Consider the following 16,355-nt stretch of genomic DNA (forward strand, 5'->3'; position numbering starts at 1 on the left):
AAGGTGCAAAAACAGCCTTTTACCGCTGTATATTTGGCTTTATTTTATGAAAATGATTGAGGAAAGACAAATCATCATACTGTAACTATTTAGGTCATACTACTTGAAATGATTTAATAGAAATGATTAGCTTTAAATGGACATCTCAGCAGTTTGGTAGAGGCTCAGGGTTAAAAACAACAACAAAATAAAATCAGTGCTTTTTAACCTTTACTCACTAGTGCAGCTAAGGAATAACCTTGATTAAGTGCTGATTGAGGAGCCCCATGTATATTTTCCTCTGTTCTTCTAAGAACTTCGAGCCAGAAATAATCTTGTCATACACCCACCTGATCACCTGGGAAAGAAAAAGAAACTTTCACTTCCAGTCACTTTCCTTTGTGACAGAACACATACAGTCATTAAAAGTAAAACCAGAATGAGATCATTTGATTTTTCCTCTGATGACCTTGAACACCAAGACCATCTCAATTTGCAGGGGACGCTTCTTTTCATGTATTTAATTTATTCTTAAAATATTTCATGATAAAAAATGTATGTAAATGACTCTAATACTTTTGCGATGCTTCCTCGGCTTTCTCTTTCTCTCTCCATGTTGTACTCGTCGCCAGCAGAGAGAGGCCAGATTTGTGCGAGAACAAACACAAGCACAAAAATAAATTAAGAGATCAAAACCCATAGAGAGGAAATGAGTCAGTATTCCACACCGTGTACAATACAATATCATAGCAAATTAGCAGATTTCAATGGCTTCCACTGACTACCATAGATTTACAATGTTCAGTTGGCTGCAGATCAGTCCTCAATAAATTGTCACTTTCCTTATTTTTTCCATTAATGGTTCTGATAGACAGTGACTTGTAGATGACCATGAAAAGAAAGCGGCTACTGAGGTGTGAACAGAAAACCTGGGACTACGAGCCAGCAGTAATGAGAACAACAGCATTTGTTCACATCCTACTAAACTGCCATTGTGACCACATTTTAAGTCCAATAAGCTTCTCTACAAAGGTACAACATATAAAACTGTTAAATATATAACTTTTTAGGGCCTTTCAAAATACATTTAATGACATTTCTTTACTCCTTCGTGTCAGACTCAATAGCATTTATACTCTCTGTAGATATTCATCATCTCTTTGATATGATTCGCTCTCCTGATCCGTGACCAACTCGCCGATGCTTCCTGCAAACTTTCCAAACCGTAGCTACTGAAAAATGCAAATCAGAATTTTTTTTCTTTTTCTTTTTTGATACACAGTTATACGTATGTAGTACCTATATCTCCAGTTCCAAAATACAGTGGTGGGCTTAGTCTGAGAAAAAAATGTCTGGAAAGTTTAAAAGTACTCCTTTGATTGTGTACGGTACATGTGCCACCGTTCAGTTTGCGTCGGTCCACTTGTGCACCGAGTCTCTGTGGGGAGGGGGCAGTCGTAGGTTGGTGGTGACACAAACAGTTAGTTCACAAAGTCTCCCTGTGTCTTTGCCACATGGTCCACTCTGTCATAATGATCGTATTTGTTGTTTTGCTCTTTGGTCTATAAAAATATGGGAGGTTTACTCCAGCAGAAGGCCTATTCACAGCAGAGAGCGCTCAGTTCGGTTTTTACGGCCTCGCAAAGTGGTCCGAGAAGCAACAGGGTCCGGTCTGTAATGATCCTTTCTTTGCTCTGGAACTCCTGCTCTAGAGGCTGGGAGAGAGATGTGAGGAAATCCCTTATTCAAACCAGTTAGCAGTTTCAAACACAGTACCTCCAGTCAGGCAAAAACCATTCGTGGGATTTCAAGGTGTCCGATCCTCCATGGTACGAGCAGGCGCTGCTAATTTCACAGAGCAGGCAGATAGAGTGGAGAGGAGGTGGATGCAACATTTTGACCCAACGACAGATAGCAGGAGGGAGCAGTCACAAACCCGGAGGGGCTGGTCACAGGAAATGGAAAGTGTTTTACAGCGAGTAGTTTGTCCAGTGTCCAGGGGAGCGCTTGCTCCCTCAAATAGTCACTCCCCGGTTTTTCCGTCTCTGGCTGTGTTATGAGACCTGTGAATCAACAAGAGGAGAGCAAATATCAGGTGATTGTTTTAGCGCACAGTCGTTGTCAGGAGCTGAGAGTACTGTGACAAGTTAAATTACTTCCGTGGTGTATTCAAACAAAGAGCTTTTTTGTAATTCAAAAATTCTTTGTGCTGCCTTTGAACACTTTTTGAAATACAAATGAAACTAAGATCATGTCCTGTAGTCTTAGAGCTACCACAGTTGCTGCAGCACAGTAGATCTTTCCAATTCAGAAATTTGACATTTACCTTAGTATTTGGAATTGACGTTTGCATTTCCAGAATAAAAACACCTGCTCTGTCTTAATCTAAAGTGTTAATCCAGTCTTTATGCTAAATTAAGCTAACTCGCTGAGTGTAGCATGCTTATATTAAGCATACAGACATGAGAATAGTATCAATTGTGCCATTGAACTCGACAACAAAGTGCATAAGCATATTTCCGAAAATGTCGAACAATTCCTTTAAGATTTTGCAATAGAGGTTAATCTTGCAGTTTATGTTCCTGCTCCCTTGCATGGATATTCTGTCCAAGAATATTTGACATTTTAGGAAATACTTAGTTGTTCTTTTGTCAGAAGTTAGATGACAGATTGATGCCACTCTTATGTTTGTATGTTAAATGTGAAGTTAGAGTTGGTATAGTGTGCCCAAAAACAGTTATTAAACTATGCTTTATGCTGCTATATGCAATATGTATATGAATTTTTTTTTTACTATTATGTCTTAATTTTTTATACCTGTGTATTTACGGTATTGTATTGCTGTTTTTTTTTTTTTTTTTGTAAGTTCTGTGTTTTGAGCTCTGTTTGCTACAGGGCATCCTTTAAAAAGAGAGCCTGCTCTCAATGGACCTACCCTGTTAAAATAAAGGTTAAATAAATAAAAATATAGTATGTAAAAAGTCATTGTATAGTATATCATAAAATGTATTTACAAAATGTTATTTTATAGTATGCTATCAAATCAAATATATATATATGTATATATATATATATATAGTTAGTATATAAAATGGCATAGTATAGTAAACTAAAAAAATGTACATTAAAAATATAGTATAGTGTGTATATATATATATATATATATATATATATATATGTATAATGCCAAAGTACAGTATAGCATAAAGTATATTAAAATGTCATTGTAAATTATGCCATAAAAATGTATTTAAAAATCCCATAGTATAGTAATGCTATTAAATGTATATAAAATGTCATAATATACAATATAATGTATATAAAATATCATCTTGTCTGCCATGAAAATCTATATTTAAACAATGCCATAAAAAGATTTATTGAAACGTCATAAAGACGTGTGCCATTAAAGTATTGTAAAGTACAATATTAAAATGTTATTTGAGAGTCAAGGTATAGTTTGCCATCAAAATGTCCTAACAAAGTCAAAAGTTAGTATAGTCAGCTTTGGCCAGTGTAAAAACTTGACACAGGTAAACAGCCAACTGAAGGTAACAAAATCTGCCCACCAATACCTAAAGCTCACAGGTTGTATCTTCTTTAGCATGCAGCCCTTAACTGTCTTTATGCTAAGCTAACAGGCTGCTGGCTGTAGCTCCATGCAGACACATATTATAATATTATAATAGTATCAATCTTTTCATCTACTTCTTGGTAAGAAAGCAAATAAGCATCATAAAACAAAATGTTTATTCTTTGGAAAAAAACTAATAAATTGAGGAGAGAACCATTTCACACTCTGAGTCGCTATACGCCTTTTGTATACCCATTGCTCCATACACAATGAAGGTGTTAATTACAACACTCTGGTAGAATTGTATAAATAAAAACTCGACAGCTTCCTCTCTGTCAAATCAAGTGTTTTGCCAGTCAAATATTTAGAATTCTTCAGCGGGTGTAACCCAACAACAAAGCGAGTCTTGCAGTGCGGAGACTGAGAAACAATAAATCTACCAACAGAAAGACAAATCTGGAAGCCTCCTCACCATCTGGCTCCCGCCAGTCACACAGCCAACATGATAGAAGCGCCGATGCCTTCCAAGACTGCTGAAGTTTAATTCATAATAATGAACTCTTGATGATTTTACAGGGTGCTAATTGCCATGAAAGGGGCAGGTGTTGGGATGGAGTACTAGCATGTATCACAGATGACAGTGTCTGATGCTGTGGGAATAATAAACATCTCAATGAGCTCGGGGCTTAATAGAGATAATGTCATGGCTTTGTTGGTGCTGGGCATGAAATGACCCAGAGGTATAACAGCTTAAAGCAGGGGCATGACTGTGCTAAGTGCTCGGCTGTGACCGCTGCCCAAACAGGTGTTTAATCCCAGTGTAACACACCTTCCTATCTTAACACCTCCTAGTGGGCACACTGAGATTACAGTGACGCTGAATGGTCAAGGAGCAACAGATAAAATGGAAGCAGGACACAATCACTGCATAGAAACGTTGTTGTAGAAATCTTAAAAGGAACTTGATGCAAATGAATTTAAATAGATGCCAAGGCGGTCTTGTTTTTATGGAAGTCGGTGTCTACCATGGTGATTTTCTTATATTCTCTCTATGTTCCTCTCCCTTTTTCTCACAACCACACTGTGGCAAATGGTTCCTCATAAATCTCACACACAAATCTCATCTCAGGGAAATGCAAGCCTTCTATTAAAAAGAGGAAAGAATGTCAGATGAATATGAGATGAATTTGCCCTATGAATAAAATTCACAGACCCTAGGTGATTATTACCTCAGGTTTATCAGGAAACGACCATATTACTCTATTTTATATCTTATAAGAGCGAGAAATATTTTACATTCTTGCGCCAGGGGAATGCAGAGACAAGGGGAATGTGATGCAGAGCCTGTCTGGCTATAGAACACATGGACAAACTGTGAGTACAGTGGGGTCTGGCTATTCAAACAAGACCAGAGACAAAATTTGGCTTTTTCGAGTGAGACTGATAACTGCTGTCAGGTGTCATAGTAACAGAAGAGGACAGAATCCATCTGTGGTAATGTCCAATTTGTGCAGACTTCTCTTGTTATGGAGCTAGCAGGCAATCCACTCAATACATATTGATATGCGCCCAGCAGCATTCAATCGAGGACAAGTAAAACATTAAACATTTGATTTCAGGGGCGTAATTCAGAGCTTCCTGTCTCCGGGCAAAGCTGCAAATGCTTTGATGTATGAATGAGAATGCGTTCTTGCTGGCTTTATGTGCAGTTTGCGTGCGCGTGAAGGTGCATGCTGGCACATCTGTCGCAGCTAAAGGTAATTATACACAATACATATGGAGCTGCTCTCCAGCTGGGAGTTAAAGCAAATGCACCCAAACACATGGCCCCGGCTTGACATTTCCTCTCTGCGTGAACTCTCGCTGACTCCCTTCAAAATGTCACAGCGCTGGGACCCACAGCGAACGTGTGAATGGGCACGCATGAGGGGAAATTGATCTGTTTGTCTCTCCTAACTCTTTATTGGGATGCTGATGGATGTGAATAATGCAGAATCTCAGGAGTGTGTTGATTAATTGATGTATGATTGATTGGATGGATGACTATGTACACTGGCTGCAAGCTGCGTGTGAGCGTAGTCATGTTCCGAGGGTTCTATGCTCCCAGGGTCCTATGTCCCTCAGCTCAATATCCTCTTGATATGACGCATTAAAGAGAGCTTTCAAGGGTTTTTTGTTCTCAGCAATGTTTCTCTCGAGGTCAAATGTTCAGTGTATGTTTCCATGTGTCCATATATTAAAATAACCCACATACAGCTCGGAGCCTACTGATGTTATTCTCCGTGAAACCTTCATCCTCAAATTTGTGAGCAAGACAGTTTTCTTCACTTTAGACATTGCTAATTCCAAAGTGGCTAAATTGATTTTTAGCACCTGAACTATATCTGGAATGTCTTTTTGATCTTTTGCAATCTTAACCGCAAAGCTAGCCTTGACCAGTCTCTTAAAATGTTAGTGTATAACAGGAGCATTGAACCCTGGGAACAAAGGAACATTGGACCCTGGTTACATGGGACCCTGGGACCCTGGGACCCTTGGAACAATGGACCCTTGGGACATTGGAATATAGGACACTGGAAACATTGGACTGTAGTTACATAGGACCCTGAGGACATTGGACCTTAGGAACACAGGATCCTGTAAACATGGGACCCTGGAAATATTTGACCTTCGGAACACAGGACACTGGACCCTGGGAAAAATTACCCTGGTTACATAGGATACCTCAGCTTGGCCACACACTGACGAGGGCTAGGTTGTGCCAGAACCTAGAATAGAATAAAAACTTGTCTGCTCATTGGTCATTCTGAAGTGCCTGCTTCCGCATCAGCTACTTGTTTCTAACACTTGTTCCTGCCCTTGCTGTGTAATGTTAAGCCTCACGCAAGCGAGCACACTTCCTTCTGGATTGGAGCGCGCAAGCAGCACAATGGCCCGCTGGATGAATATTCATTAGATAACTTGTAGGTTAGGAATGAGCCACAGGTTAATAAGGGATGGGAAATCGCTCATTACATGCTGTGAAGTCGGATAATGCCTGAAGCAGATGCCGGGATCAAAATACACGAACATGTATGCACGGGCCTCCAGACGCTCAGTCCCATTCCACATTAAGAGTGAGTTCAAAGCTATCTGGGGTGTTATGTCATTATCAACCCTTTCATACTGCATTTCTTCAGAACATCAAAGCAAACACAGTTCACTATCTGCATTCTACAATATGATCAGAACTATAATGCTCAAGAGGGAATATTAGAACAGATTTAACATCCCACTCTGACTAGAAGGGGATAGCTAAATGTCATTGATTTGTTTTACATACAAACAGCTTGAATGTTCCTCCATGTCCCTGAAATACACTGTCATGTTTAGATTATATCTGTTTATGCAATGTAAGCTACTTTACTGCATGCAACTGCTTTAGATTGGATGATTGCAGGAGATATGGTATTGTTTCCCTTTCTAGAGCACATTATGGGATCAAATGTTGAAATCCAATCTTAGATAGCCTTCTCCTTTAGTAAATAGACAATAATCTTCTATAGGATGCACTGTGAGAGGATCTGAGTTCACTGCATGCATCCATCCTGGGTCTATTTATAGTTTCAAATCTACTGAAGATTTGCTGTCTGGCCTGAAAAGCAGCCGGATCAGATTTTTTTTTTTTCTTTTCTCGAAAGCGAATCATAACATGAGCCATAAATGCTGACAACACTGACCGACAGAAGAGCCTGGTTTTTAGAAACTCTATGAGGCCAGGCATTTTTATGACTTTGGCCTCATCCCTTTTATTGCACTGTGAGCTAAATTTACTACATGGCCACTCTCTGTTTCCCAATCACATGCATTAATATCTGTCTGGCGCCTTGTTTTATTCCAGCGCACAGACGCCATGTGACACAATACTTTAAAGACAATATACAAGGCATGCCAATAAAGCAGAGCAAAAACAAGCCGCAAAATAAACCGATGGGTTTTACTGGTATTGCTGCACACATGGATTTTTCTGTGGTTAAACACACACTGGGGAACCAGTGAGTTTATGGAAAAATGAGTAAGCCAAATAAAAGCATCAAACAAGCAGACGGTTGTTTAAATTGTATCTGGATTTATGTGTGTGCTTGCGTGTGTCCGCACTTCCTGTTGTTTGCATGTTCTGCTATAGCTGGAGGCTTCTGCTCTAATAAAACTATAATATTGGTTATAATGATTTTCATCGGATTCTGAAAAAAAAAAAAAAAAACTACCAGAGGGACGAAACTCAATTACCCACTTTATCAACCCCCACACGTAAGGAAAAATCGATTTTGGACAAATTGTTTATGTGCAGTGAAAGTGATGAGATGACCATCAGGATATATGGTCACTTTTACTACTTTTTTTTTTTTTTTTTTTAAAATACATATTTTTCCTGTTACCTATAGAGCTATTTCTCAATCTAGATTGTTTGGCGTGAGTTGCAAAGTATTACAGACATTGGCTGTAGAGATGTCTGCCTTCTCTTGAACATAATGGAACTAGATGGCACTCGGCTTGTGGTGCTCAAAGTGCAAAAAAAAAATACATTTGAAAAACTCAACAGCAATGTCTCTTTCCAGAAATCATGACTTGGTTTCTCAAAATAATCCACAGACTTTGTTGTGAGCAGCTGTGTGTACGAACTTTCTACCAAACTACACTCGGCAACCCTATCACCACACTGAAGGAAGCGTGCATCCACTAATTGATGAGAGGCTCATGCTGATGACAGTCCTGAACATTAGCTGGCTCAGCTGTGTTAGGTAAGCTAGCAGTACATGCATTGATGCAGCTGGCAGATTTAGTTTGGTAGAAAGAAAATAGTTCTTATAGTCCTACTTGAAATGAGGAGAGATGCAAGTCCAGTTGCCTACAATATAGCACTTAAGGTTCTTACATGAAACTGCTTGCAAAAAGGTTTTTGGATTATCTTGAGTAACTGGGTCATGATTTTTGGAAAGAGACATTGTATTGTAAATGTATTCATTTGGCACTTTGAGCACCACAAGTCGAGTGCCATCTAGTTCCATTATATGAGAGAGAAGCCAGATACGGCTGATATCTCCAACACTTGGCAACTCACATCAAAACAATCTAGACTGATAAATAGCACTGCAGTTCACCACTTTTGCAGTGAATTGCATCTTTAAGATAAACAACTGGCTTCACTTTAAGAGCTTCAGTCACAAGGACTGAATCCTTAAGGATTTAAGGGGCTTTCTGTTGTACCTTGCTGCCTCCATGAGGCCCTTGGTGCTCTGTAGCTGCTTATGTTGCTTCCTGCCTTTGCGGGACCAGGGTTTGGGTGGAGTTGTTGTGATGTTGGTGGTGGTGGTGGTGGTTGTAGGGTGGTGTTGGCAGATGGTTTTTGGCTGTCTGTCAAGGGGTCATCAATGCTCTCCATAGTGCAAGAGTGTCGAGGGGGACTCTTGTCGCGTCATAGAGCCTGGGGGAAGAGAGGGAGAGGGGAAGGCGGTATGGTTATCAAGCTCATTATGAGGATGCAGTGTTTTATTTTTAATGTTTTTCTTTTTTTTTTTCCAGATTTAGACACAGACACAGCACCATCACCACCATTATCAATTTGTCTCACTAAGGTGTCTTGATAATGTGTCTGCTTGGCTTTTTACAAACTGAATGAGTTGTTCTGTGGATATTAAATATAGAAGTGTGGGAGTAAAGCAGGGTCTGATTCTGTGTGAGCCCACACTGAAGAAAAACACAAAGATGTCTTGTGTTTTTCCTGTGATTTTTTTAATGATCAGATTTGTTAAGCAATAAAGTGAAATAAAATGGCAAATAGATAAATCATTAACTAATTCTGTGTGCTCTGAAGTCGTGTCATTTTCTATACTCCTTTATCTATTTATTTTGCATCATAATCTTGTAAGCATGCCTTATTTTAGCATTATCTTCCCCCTTCATCTCTAACGGTCCATCCCTTTGGTCCAGACTAAAATATCTCAACAACTACTGGATGGATTGGCACAAAATCTTGTACAGACATTCATGGTTTCCACGTGATGAACCCTCCTAATTTTAGTTATCCCTTGACTGTTCCTCTAGTGCCATCATAAAGTAAATGTTTTAATATTGTCTAATAATGTCAACATTCACCTACAAAATGACACTCTGATCAGCCCCCGCTCGCTTTGTGTTAAATGCTAATTGGCACATTTTTTACATGCTAACATGCAAAACTAGGATAATCAGCATGGTAAACATCATACTTTCCAAGCATGTTAGCACTGCAGATGTGCTTGCTTACTGAGCCACACCCAGCTCATGGCACTGCTGTGCAAAAGTAAAGCCCATGAGTGTATTAGTGGCTATCAACAGGACCCAAAATGGTGCCTGTTGGTCCTGCCCTTGACTCCTTGCTTGGCCCATAAGCTTCACACTATGATGACAACACAGATTTTTAAATCCATTTTCTTGGCTTGTGGATAGTTTCAGAAATATAAAACCTCAGTGGATCAAAAAATCAGAATAGAAAAGTCGTAACTGAATGAACTTGTTTGCAGTTCAAGGTGTTCTGTCAACAGTTAGAGAGATGTCTCTTTTATAATAGCGGTCCATGAGGAAAATGCTTTTTGGGCTGCAGGGATTTTTTTTTTTTTTTGCTACAATACCCAGGTGGCCACGGGGAAATATTGGAAGCAAGGCTGAGCTGTGTTCCTGTGGGCCTGGTATAGCCTTACAAAGCTGCTCACATGGCTGCAGACTCTTATTATGTTTTTAATTAGCATCACTGTCCAGTGTTAAGCGAAAAAATATCATATTTCTAATTTTTCCTCATATAAAGAATTCAATTTAACTCTATGGCTTGACATCAGACAAAAAACACCAAATATATATAATATCTGGAAAAATGCATTGTTACAAAGCTAAAAACAGTATTCTGTATTTACTCTTGTGTCCTTGTACTTGTGCATTTGTTGTTGCCTGCTTGTTAAAAGAAACCTGCAGTTCCTCTAACTTGCAGTTTGAGCACAAGCCGGCCATCACTCCTGGCGTTATTATGAAATCAATTACCTATTTTAGCCAAATGGAAATAGCAGGAATTCTGAAACTGGGCAGCGTAATACAGATAGGGTGCTGTAGCAGATGCTTTAGCTTTAAACAACACTGCTCACTGATCAATCCCACAAACTCCAGGCTGTTAATTACAACCTAAAAGGCAGACTCTCATTTTCGTCTGTCCCTCTCTCTTGCTAACCGTCCCAATATCTCTTCCAAAATGGAGGATTTGATATTTTCCAAGCCGAGACAATGTGCTGACTTTGCTCCCTCTAGCTGGCAGACACAGTTAATGGTTAGCAGCAACAGGGTCTCTTTTTCTTCCCCCCTTTTCTCTTGGCCTGTCTGGGGTGGCCAAGCAGCTGTCTTCTTAGTGGTGATTCTGTTCAACCCACTGCTGGATGTGTCTAGAGGGCCCAGAGGGATCAATTACCAAGGCCGGTACCGACCCACAACCACAGGGGGGGTAGGGGCATGGTGATGGTGAGGCTTTGGGGGATCCCATCAGGCCCATACTGAACCGGATCCACAGAGAGACGGAGAGGAAGAAACCGAGAGGAAGTGATGGGAGGAGGGGTGGGAGGCCCTCAGCACTTGCTTACAAACCCCAATCGAAAGAGCTTTTTCATACTCTGCCGAACACACGCTGTCATCTGCAGATGTATAAATGCGTAAATACTGTGGGAGCTTACAGGGAGACTCAGACTGGCCCGGGGATTGTCATGTGTATACTGCGCCCTTTGTAGAAAACGGCTGTTTGTGTGGGGATAAAAAGAGCCTTTATTTCTATGCATACAACGTACATACAGATCATATGATCACAAAGCACCTCCAGAGGGTATAAAATATGCATATACACAAGCTCGCAGTATCAAACATTGGACTTATGCTCATACATTTGTCCTTATCCTTACTCTTCTCCTACAAAGTCTTAATTACAGTAATCACAGTCTTTCTCTCAGGAGGTGCACATTCTGTTCATAGCGCTCTGTTCACAGCCTAAGTAGCCCAATCAGGACCGACCTAATGGAACGTATGATGAAGACCTAGTTATACATTTAAGGCTCTTTAGTTGTTTCAATAGTTCCTTTTTCTTCATTTTGAGTCACTGTTTCCTACAATGTCTGAAAATGATGGTGCACTGTAACGCTACATGTGAAAAGTACAGCTCTCAACAAGACTAGTAGATGCATTCAACAATAGACTTAGAGCAGTAGGGCTGGGGGATATGGACAAAAATTCATATTTCGATATTTACAGGCTGTCTTGCGATACACGATATGTATCTCGGTATTTTTTACAAAATGGACTACATGTTTTCAGTTGCAAGTCAAAGCCACCTTCGAGATGTTAGCAGCACTTTTATAAAAAAAAAAAAAACAGACTGTGATCAAAATAAAATGCAAAGACAGGGATTGTTTCCCCTGTTTAAAAGAAATATACAGCTGCACAACATGTTTATTAAAATGATTTAAAATAGATAGCATGGCTATGCTTTAACTTTTTGCACATAGCACTGGAGCTACAGAGGTTTAAAGGTTTGCAGCACAGGACACAAAACTATAACTATAACATGAGTATAAAAGTATCAAGTAGTATGTGTGCTACTGCGGTCATTTTATTTATCTCACAGACTGATTGAGCGTAGCATGTGTAACATATAGACCAATGTTGCACTGTAGACTTAGGGCCCGTCCCAATACCCCCCCTTAGCCGTACTCCTTGGCCCTACCCCTAGATTTGCGCATTCCCGTGAGGGTTAGGGGTGTCCCAATTCCTTTTTGGGTGTAGGGGGCATAACGAGGGTTAGTGGGTATGAAACTAGCCCTTCGGGGCGAGGGATTTCAGATACTGACTTGCCAGCGAGGGGTAGACGTCGCCATGGCTACCACCGAGCAAGAGACGGGGAAAAAAGTTTTTATTGCTATTCACGATGTCTGGATTGGAGTTGACAGAAAGCTAGCCAGCTAGCTAACGTTACCGTCGTCAGGTTGCTTGTTAGCTAGCTAGCTCGCACTATCTTGCGTCTGTCATCTGTCCTGTTCTGCAAAATTTTCGGTTGGAAATGTAGATTGCTCACGACTTCCTGTTTAAAATATTTACATATGCGTGAACGTAACCGACACGGTGACGTAGTGAGTGGTGTCCAAATTCCTAGGGAAAGATTTCAACCCCTACCCCTCGTTGCTTCATTTCGAGGGCCAAGGGGTAGTGGGCAAGGGCTAAGGGGTAGTGGACAAGGTGGGGTATTGGGATTGGGCCTAATTAACAACGGTGTTGCCTAAATTTATTTCTTCCTCGAAAATATATAGATATATCGTACATAGTGGTAATATTGCCCGGCCCTAGGCTGCAGGGGACATGTACCTCTCAATATTTAGGTAATGTGCATTTGTCCCGACCAATAAAACATTAAAGTAGCCAGACTTTTATTCTGATGACATAAAAGACATTTCCTCCACAAATTGATGCATAAAATTTCCTGAGGGAGGACCCTAAACCCCTCACTTTCATGTGTCCCCCACAATGTTTTTTGACTGAATTTCAGGATAACAAATGCTCTTTTTGCTGTATAGATAATTTGAAAACCTTGGCTACAGCATGTGTATTAGACGCCATGCCAACAGCATGGCATCAGCAGGAAAAAAATATCTTGACAGTTCTTTCCTGCAGTTGGAGTCTGTGCAATTATAACTTAGTGAGAGAAAAAAAACTTCTTTTGAAAGGAGTTAACCAGCACTGAAAGGCTCAACAACAGGAGCCACTGTTTGATGCGCACCGGCTGACTTAAATGATGTTTTACGATGCTGTACATCTGACTGGCCCAAATCTCTTTGTCTGTCTTTCACTCACACTGCTCTTTTCTTCCCTCACACTGCTTTCTCTGCCTCCTTTTTTTTTTAAAATAGTTCGTCTTATCGGGCTGTCACAAAAGCCGCCAAGATAACCCGAGGTGATTTCGTTTTCTCCTCTAATGGCGCACTCACTCTGCCTCTTTCTCGCCGAGCTCCCCGCGTCGGCACATGCAGAGAGAGATAGCTCCTTGCACCGTTTCATCTGCCAGTCTAAAATGGTGGAGGGCACAATGCAGAGCATCCTCCTCTCTGGAGGGAGACGGCAGTAAGCCTTTCACTGAGAGACGGAGGTATAGGAGATGACTGCTGAGACTACATATCGCTTTGCCAAAAGAGAGTGCTTTGGCAAGGCAGCAAAGGCAGCATTTGACTGTCGTAACTGTGTGATAAAATGTAAATTCAAATCATTTAGTGTCATGGAGGGAGGAAAGTGTAATGGGTGTGGGGAATTAACCCCTAGTTGCTGTGTAAAAGTGTTGAGTTTTCTAGGGATCATGGCATATTGTGTCATCGAGATGCTGCGACTCTTTCAACACTGACATGAATTAGTTCATCCAACATGCAAGTGTTGCACCAGAGATCGTAAACCAGCACAGTATCTTACTTTTTATCTCAAGTTGTTTGCACTTCAAATTATTTTGCAGCTTTGGCACCAGAGAAAACTGAAAGTCGATGTCATACAAATCAGTTTTCAAGTCTTTTTAACTTCCAATTTATGATAGATTATACATTCAGTCCAAACGACAACTGCCCTACCTGCCCCTCTAAGTTTGTTTTGCTTGCGTTCAGTTCTAGGGTGGCATATATGCACTTTTGCCACTGGAAATTTGGTGTGTTTTTAGAAACGGTATGTATTCAGTTTCACACAGAAGTAAACAGCAGCAGGCTTCTCATTTCTGGCCAATGATCATAATTTTGTCAGCTGATTTCATAAGTTTTAGTTTTAGTGTAAGCTAATTAAAACATTAAAACTATGAGTTGTCTAAAACAGTGGTTCCCAACCTTCTTTCATGCCAAGGACCCCTAAATGGATGCCCATTTGATTGAGATTTTCCTTCGGGGACTTTAATCTTACACATTTTTTGTTGTTAAACATACACATAAAACTAACAATAATAAAAATAATGGATTTTATTTCTAGGCGCCTTTCAAAGCACTCAAGGACACCTTACAAGATGCAGTTCAAAAACAAGCAGCAATGTGTCCATAAAATCTTCCGTAATACACAATAAAGGTTAATAAAATAATTAGACAAAAATCATAGTTATAAATATGCAAAAGTGTAAGTCTCAATATGTGTGTCACCGTTAAATCAGACCAAATATTTTCAGGCGGGATTGGCTCTAGAACCCATGGTGGTCAGGCGGGCAGATGGTGATGTGAGCTGGACTGCAGAAGAGGATCTGAGAGTTTGGGAGGGTGTATAGATATGAAGGAGTTCTCATTTATAAAACAGTGTGTAGGATCCATATTATCAATGTACATACAGACAAAAGCCAAAATTGGCGTGCGCCAAAAAATATTCGACAATTTCTACAATCAGGCTTCCACCTCACCATCTCCATCGCCAATTCCCCGCCTCGCAAATGTTCGTAATCATGGGTCAAAGTCTCTTCCATCAAGTCTGCTTTCATAGATCACAACTTTTGCATGGTAAGTGGTATACACTACTTTCAGGCCTCGTATGCAACGTTTGTCAATGAGACAACAGAATTCTACAGTTGTCAACTACAGTTAAAGAGATGAACATGGAGGAAGTGAAACCTGCGATCAGAATATTCAGTCTTATGACTCTCACTTACACTGGGCTCACTTTTTAAAAATATTTCGATTTTGATGTAATGAAAATAAACTATTCCAGAATTTTTGGGGGGGACCATGGAGGGTCCCTGGACCACTGATTGAGAACCACTGGTCGAAAACAATGTTTTCAAATCCATATCAGTCCTACATAATTCCGAAAATACTTATTATCACCAAATTGTAAGCACAAGTTATCAAAAAAACAGTTCAATGCAAAGAATGCCGTCTTGGTGGTACTGCATGATGACAAAAAAATTGTTTGCCATGAATGAAATGATGAATTCTAAACATTTGATACGTAGCATTTCAGTTACAAGGTTGTTGTTGAAAGGTGCTGTATGTAACTCTGGAGAAAGACAGTTGATTGTTGAGTCTTGTTCCCAGGTTGTCACATACGAACTCTTTGGGTTTGTAATCGGACTGAACCACCAACCCAAAGAGTTGGTATGTGACAACCTGGGAACAAGACTCAACAATCAACCATTCCTCTTTATATAGGAGGGTACTTGGCTAAAAAAAAATATATATATATTCAAATGGGTCACATCACTGAAAAACTTTAAGAAGCACTGGTCTAAAAATACCATCTTTTATCTTTTTGTCTTACCAGCTAACTCATTTTAAACATGAACCTTGTAAAGGCTTTTTAATTACCCACAAGTACAGTATGATGTCAGGCTATAAGACTGAAGCTCTAAAGCTACATGTCACAGGCAAATGATCCAAGTAGAAGCTTTGTCTGTGTCTAGTTTAGAGCTAATTTGCAGTAGTATTACGACACAATACCACTAATAAAAATGCATGATCAGAAGGCTTTCTATAGAAAAATATAGCTAGACAGCCAACACAGGGATGAGATCTATGCTTTAATGTTTATATTTTGCCTCATCTTTAAAAAAGAAAAGGGACCTAGTCAGGGTGGGCTTTAGTGAAGTCCTGTTGCCAGAACACTTGAACATTTGGTTACATCAGTTACGTTGAGACAGATCTCTCAGGCCAGTATTTCTCTTAGTGATTATTAATCATCTTTATGCCCATATGGGTTGCCATAAAGCACGCTTTTTGGCAGACATCCGCTTTTATGTACTCAGGTAAAACAAGAAAAG

At 40.0% G+C, this 16,355-nt stretch overlaps 1 protein-coding gene across 3 annotated transcripts in view; it reads right to left on the minus strand.

Annotated features, from left to right (window-relative positions):
• Positions 1-513: 513 nt before the first annotated feature.
• The window catches only part of tafa5a (TAFA chemokine like family member 5a), a 212,822-nt gene continuing 196,980 nt past the window's right edge, over positions 514-16,355 (minus strand). For 2 of the 3 annotated variants that reach the window (XM_050036701.1, XM_050036703.1), the window contains exons 4-5: positions 8,801-9,017; positions 514-2,042 (exon numbers count right to left, since the gene is read on the minus strand). In XM_050036701.1, coding sequence (XP_049892658.1) covers positions 9,009-9,017 — 9 coding nt within the window. In that variant the 3' untranslated portion in view covers positions 514-2,042; positions 8,801-9,008. The remainder of the gene's footprint in view (positions 2,043-8,800; positions 9,018-16,355) is intronic. The other variant, XM_050036702.1, reaches the window with a different exon arrangement.

The sequence above is a fragment of the Epinephelus moara genome, chromosome 23, assembly GCF_006386435.1.
Source record: "Epinephelus moara isolate mb chromosome 23, YSFRI_EMoa_1.0, whole genome shotgun sequence".
In the NCBI taxonomy this organism is placed as follows: Eukaryota; Metazoa; Chordata; class Actinopteri; order Perciformes; family Serranidae; genus Epinephelus; species Epinephelus moara.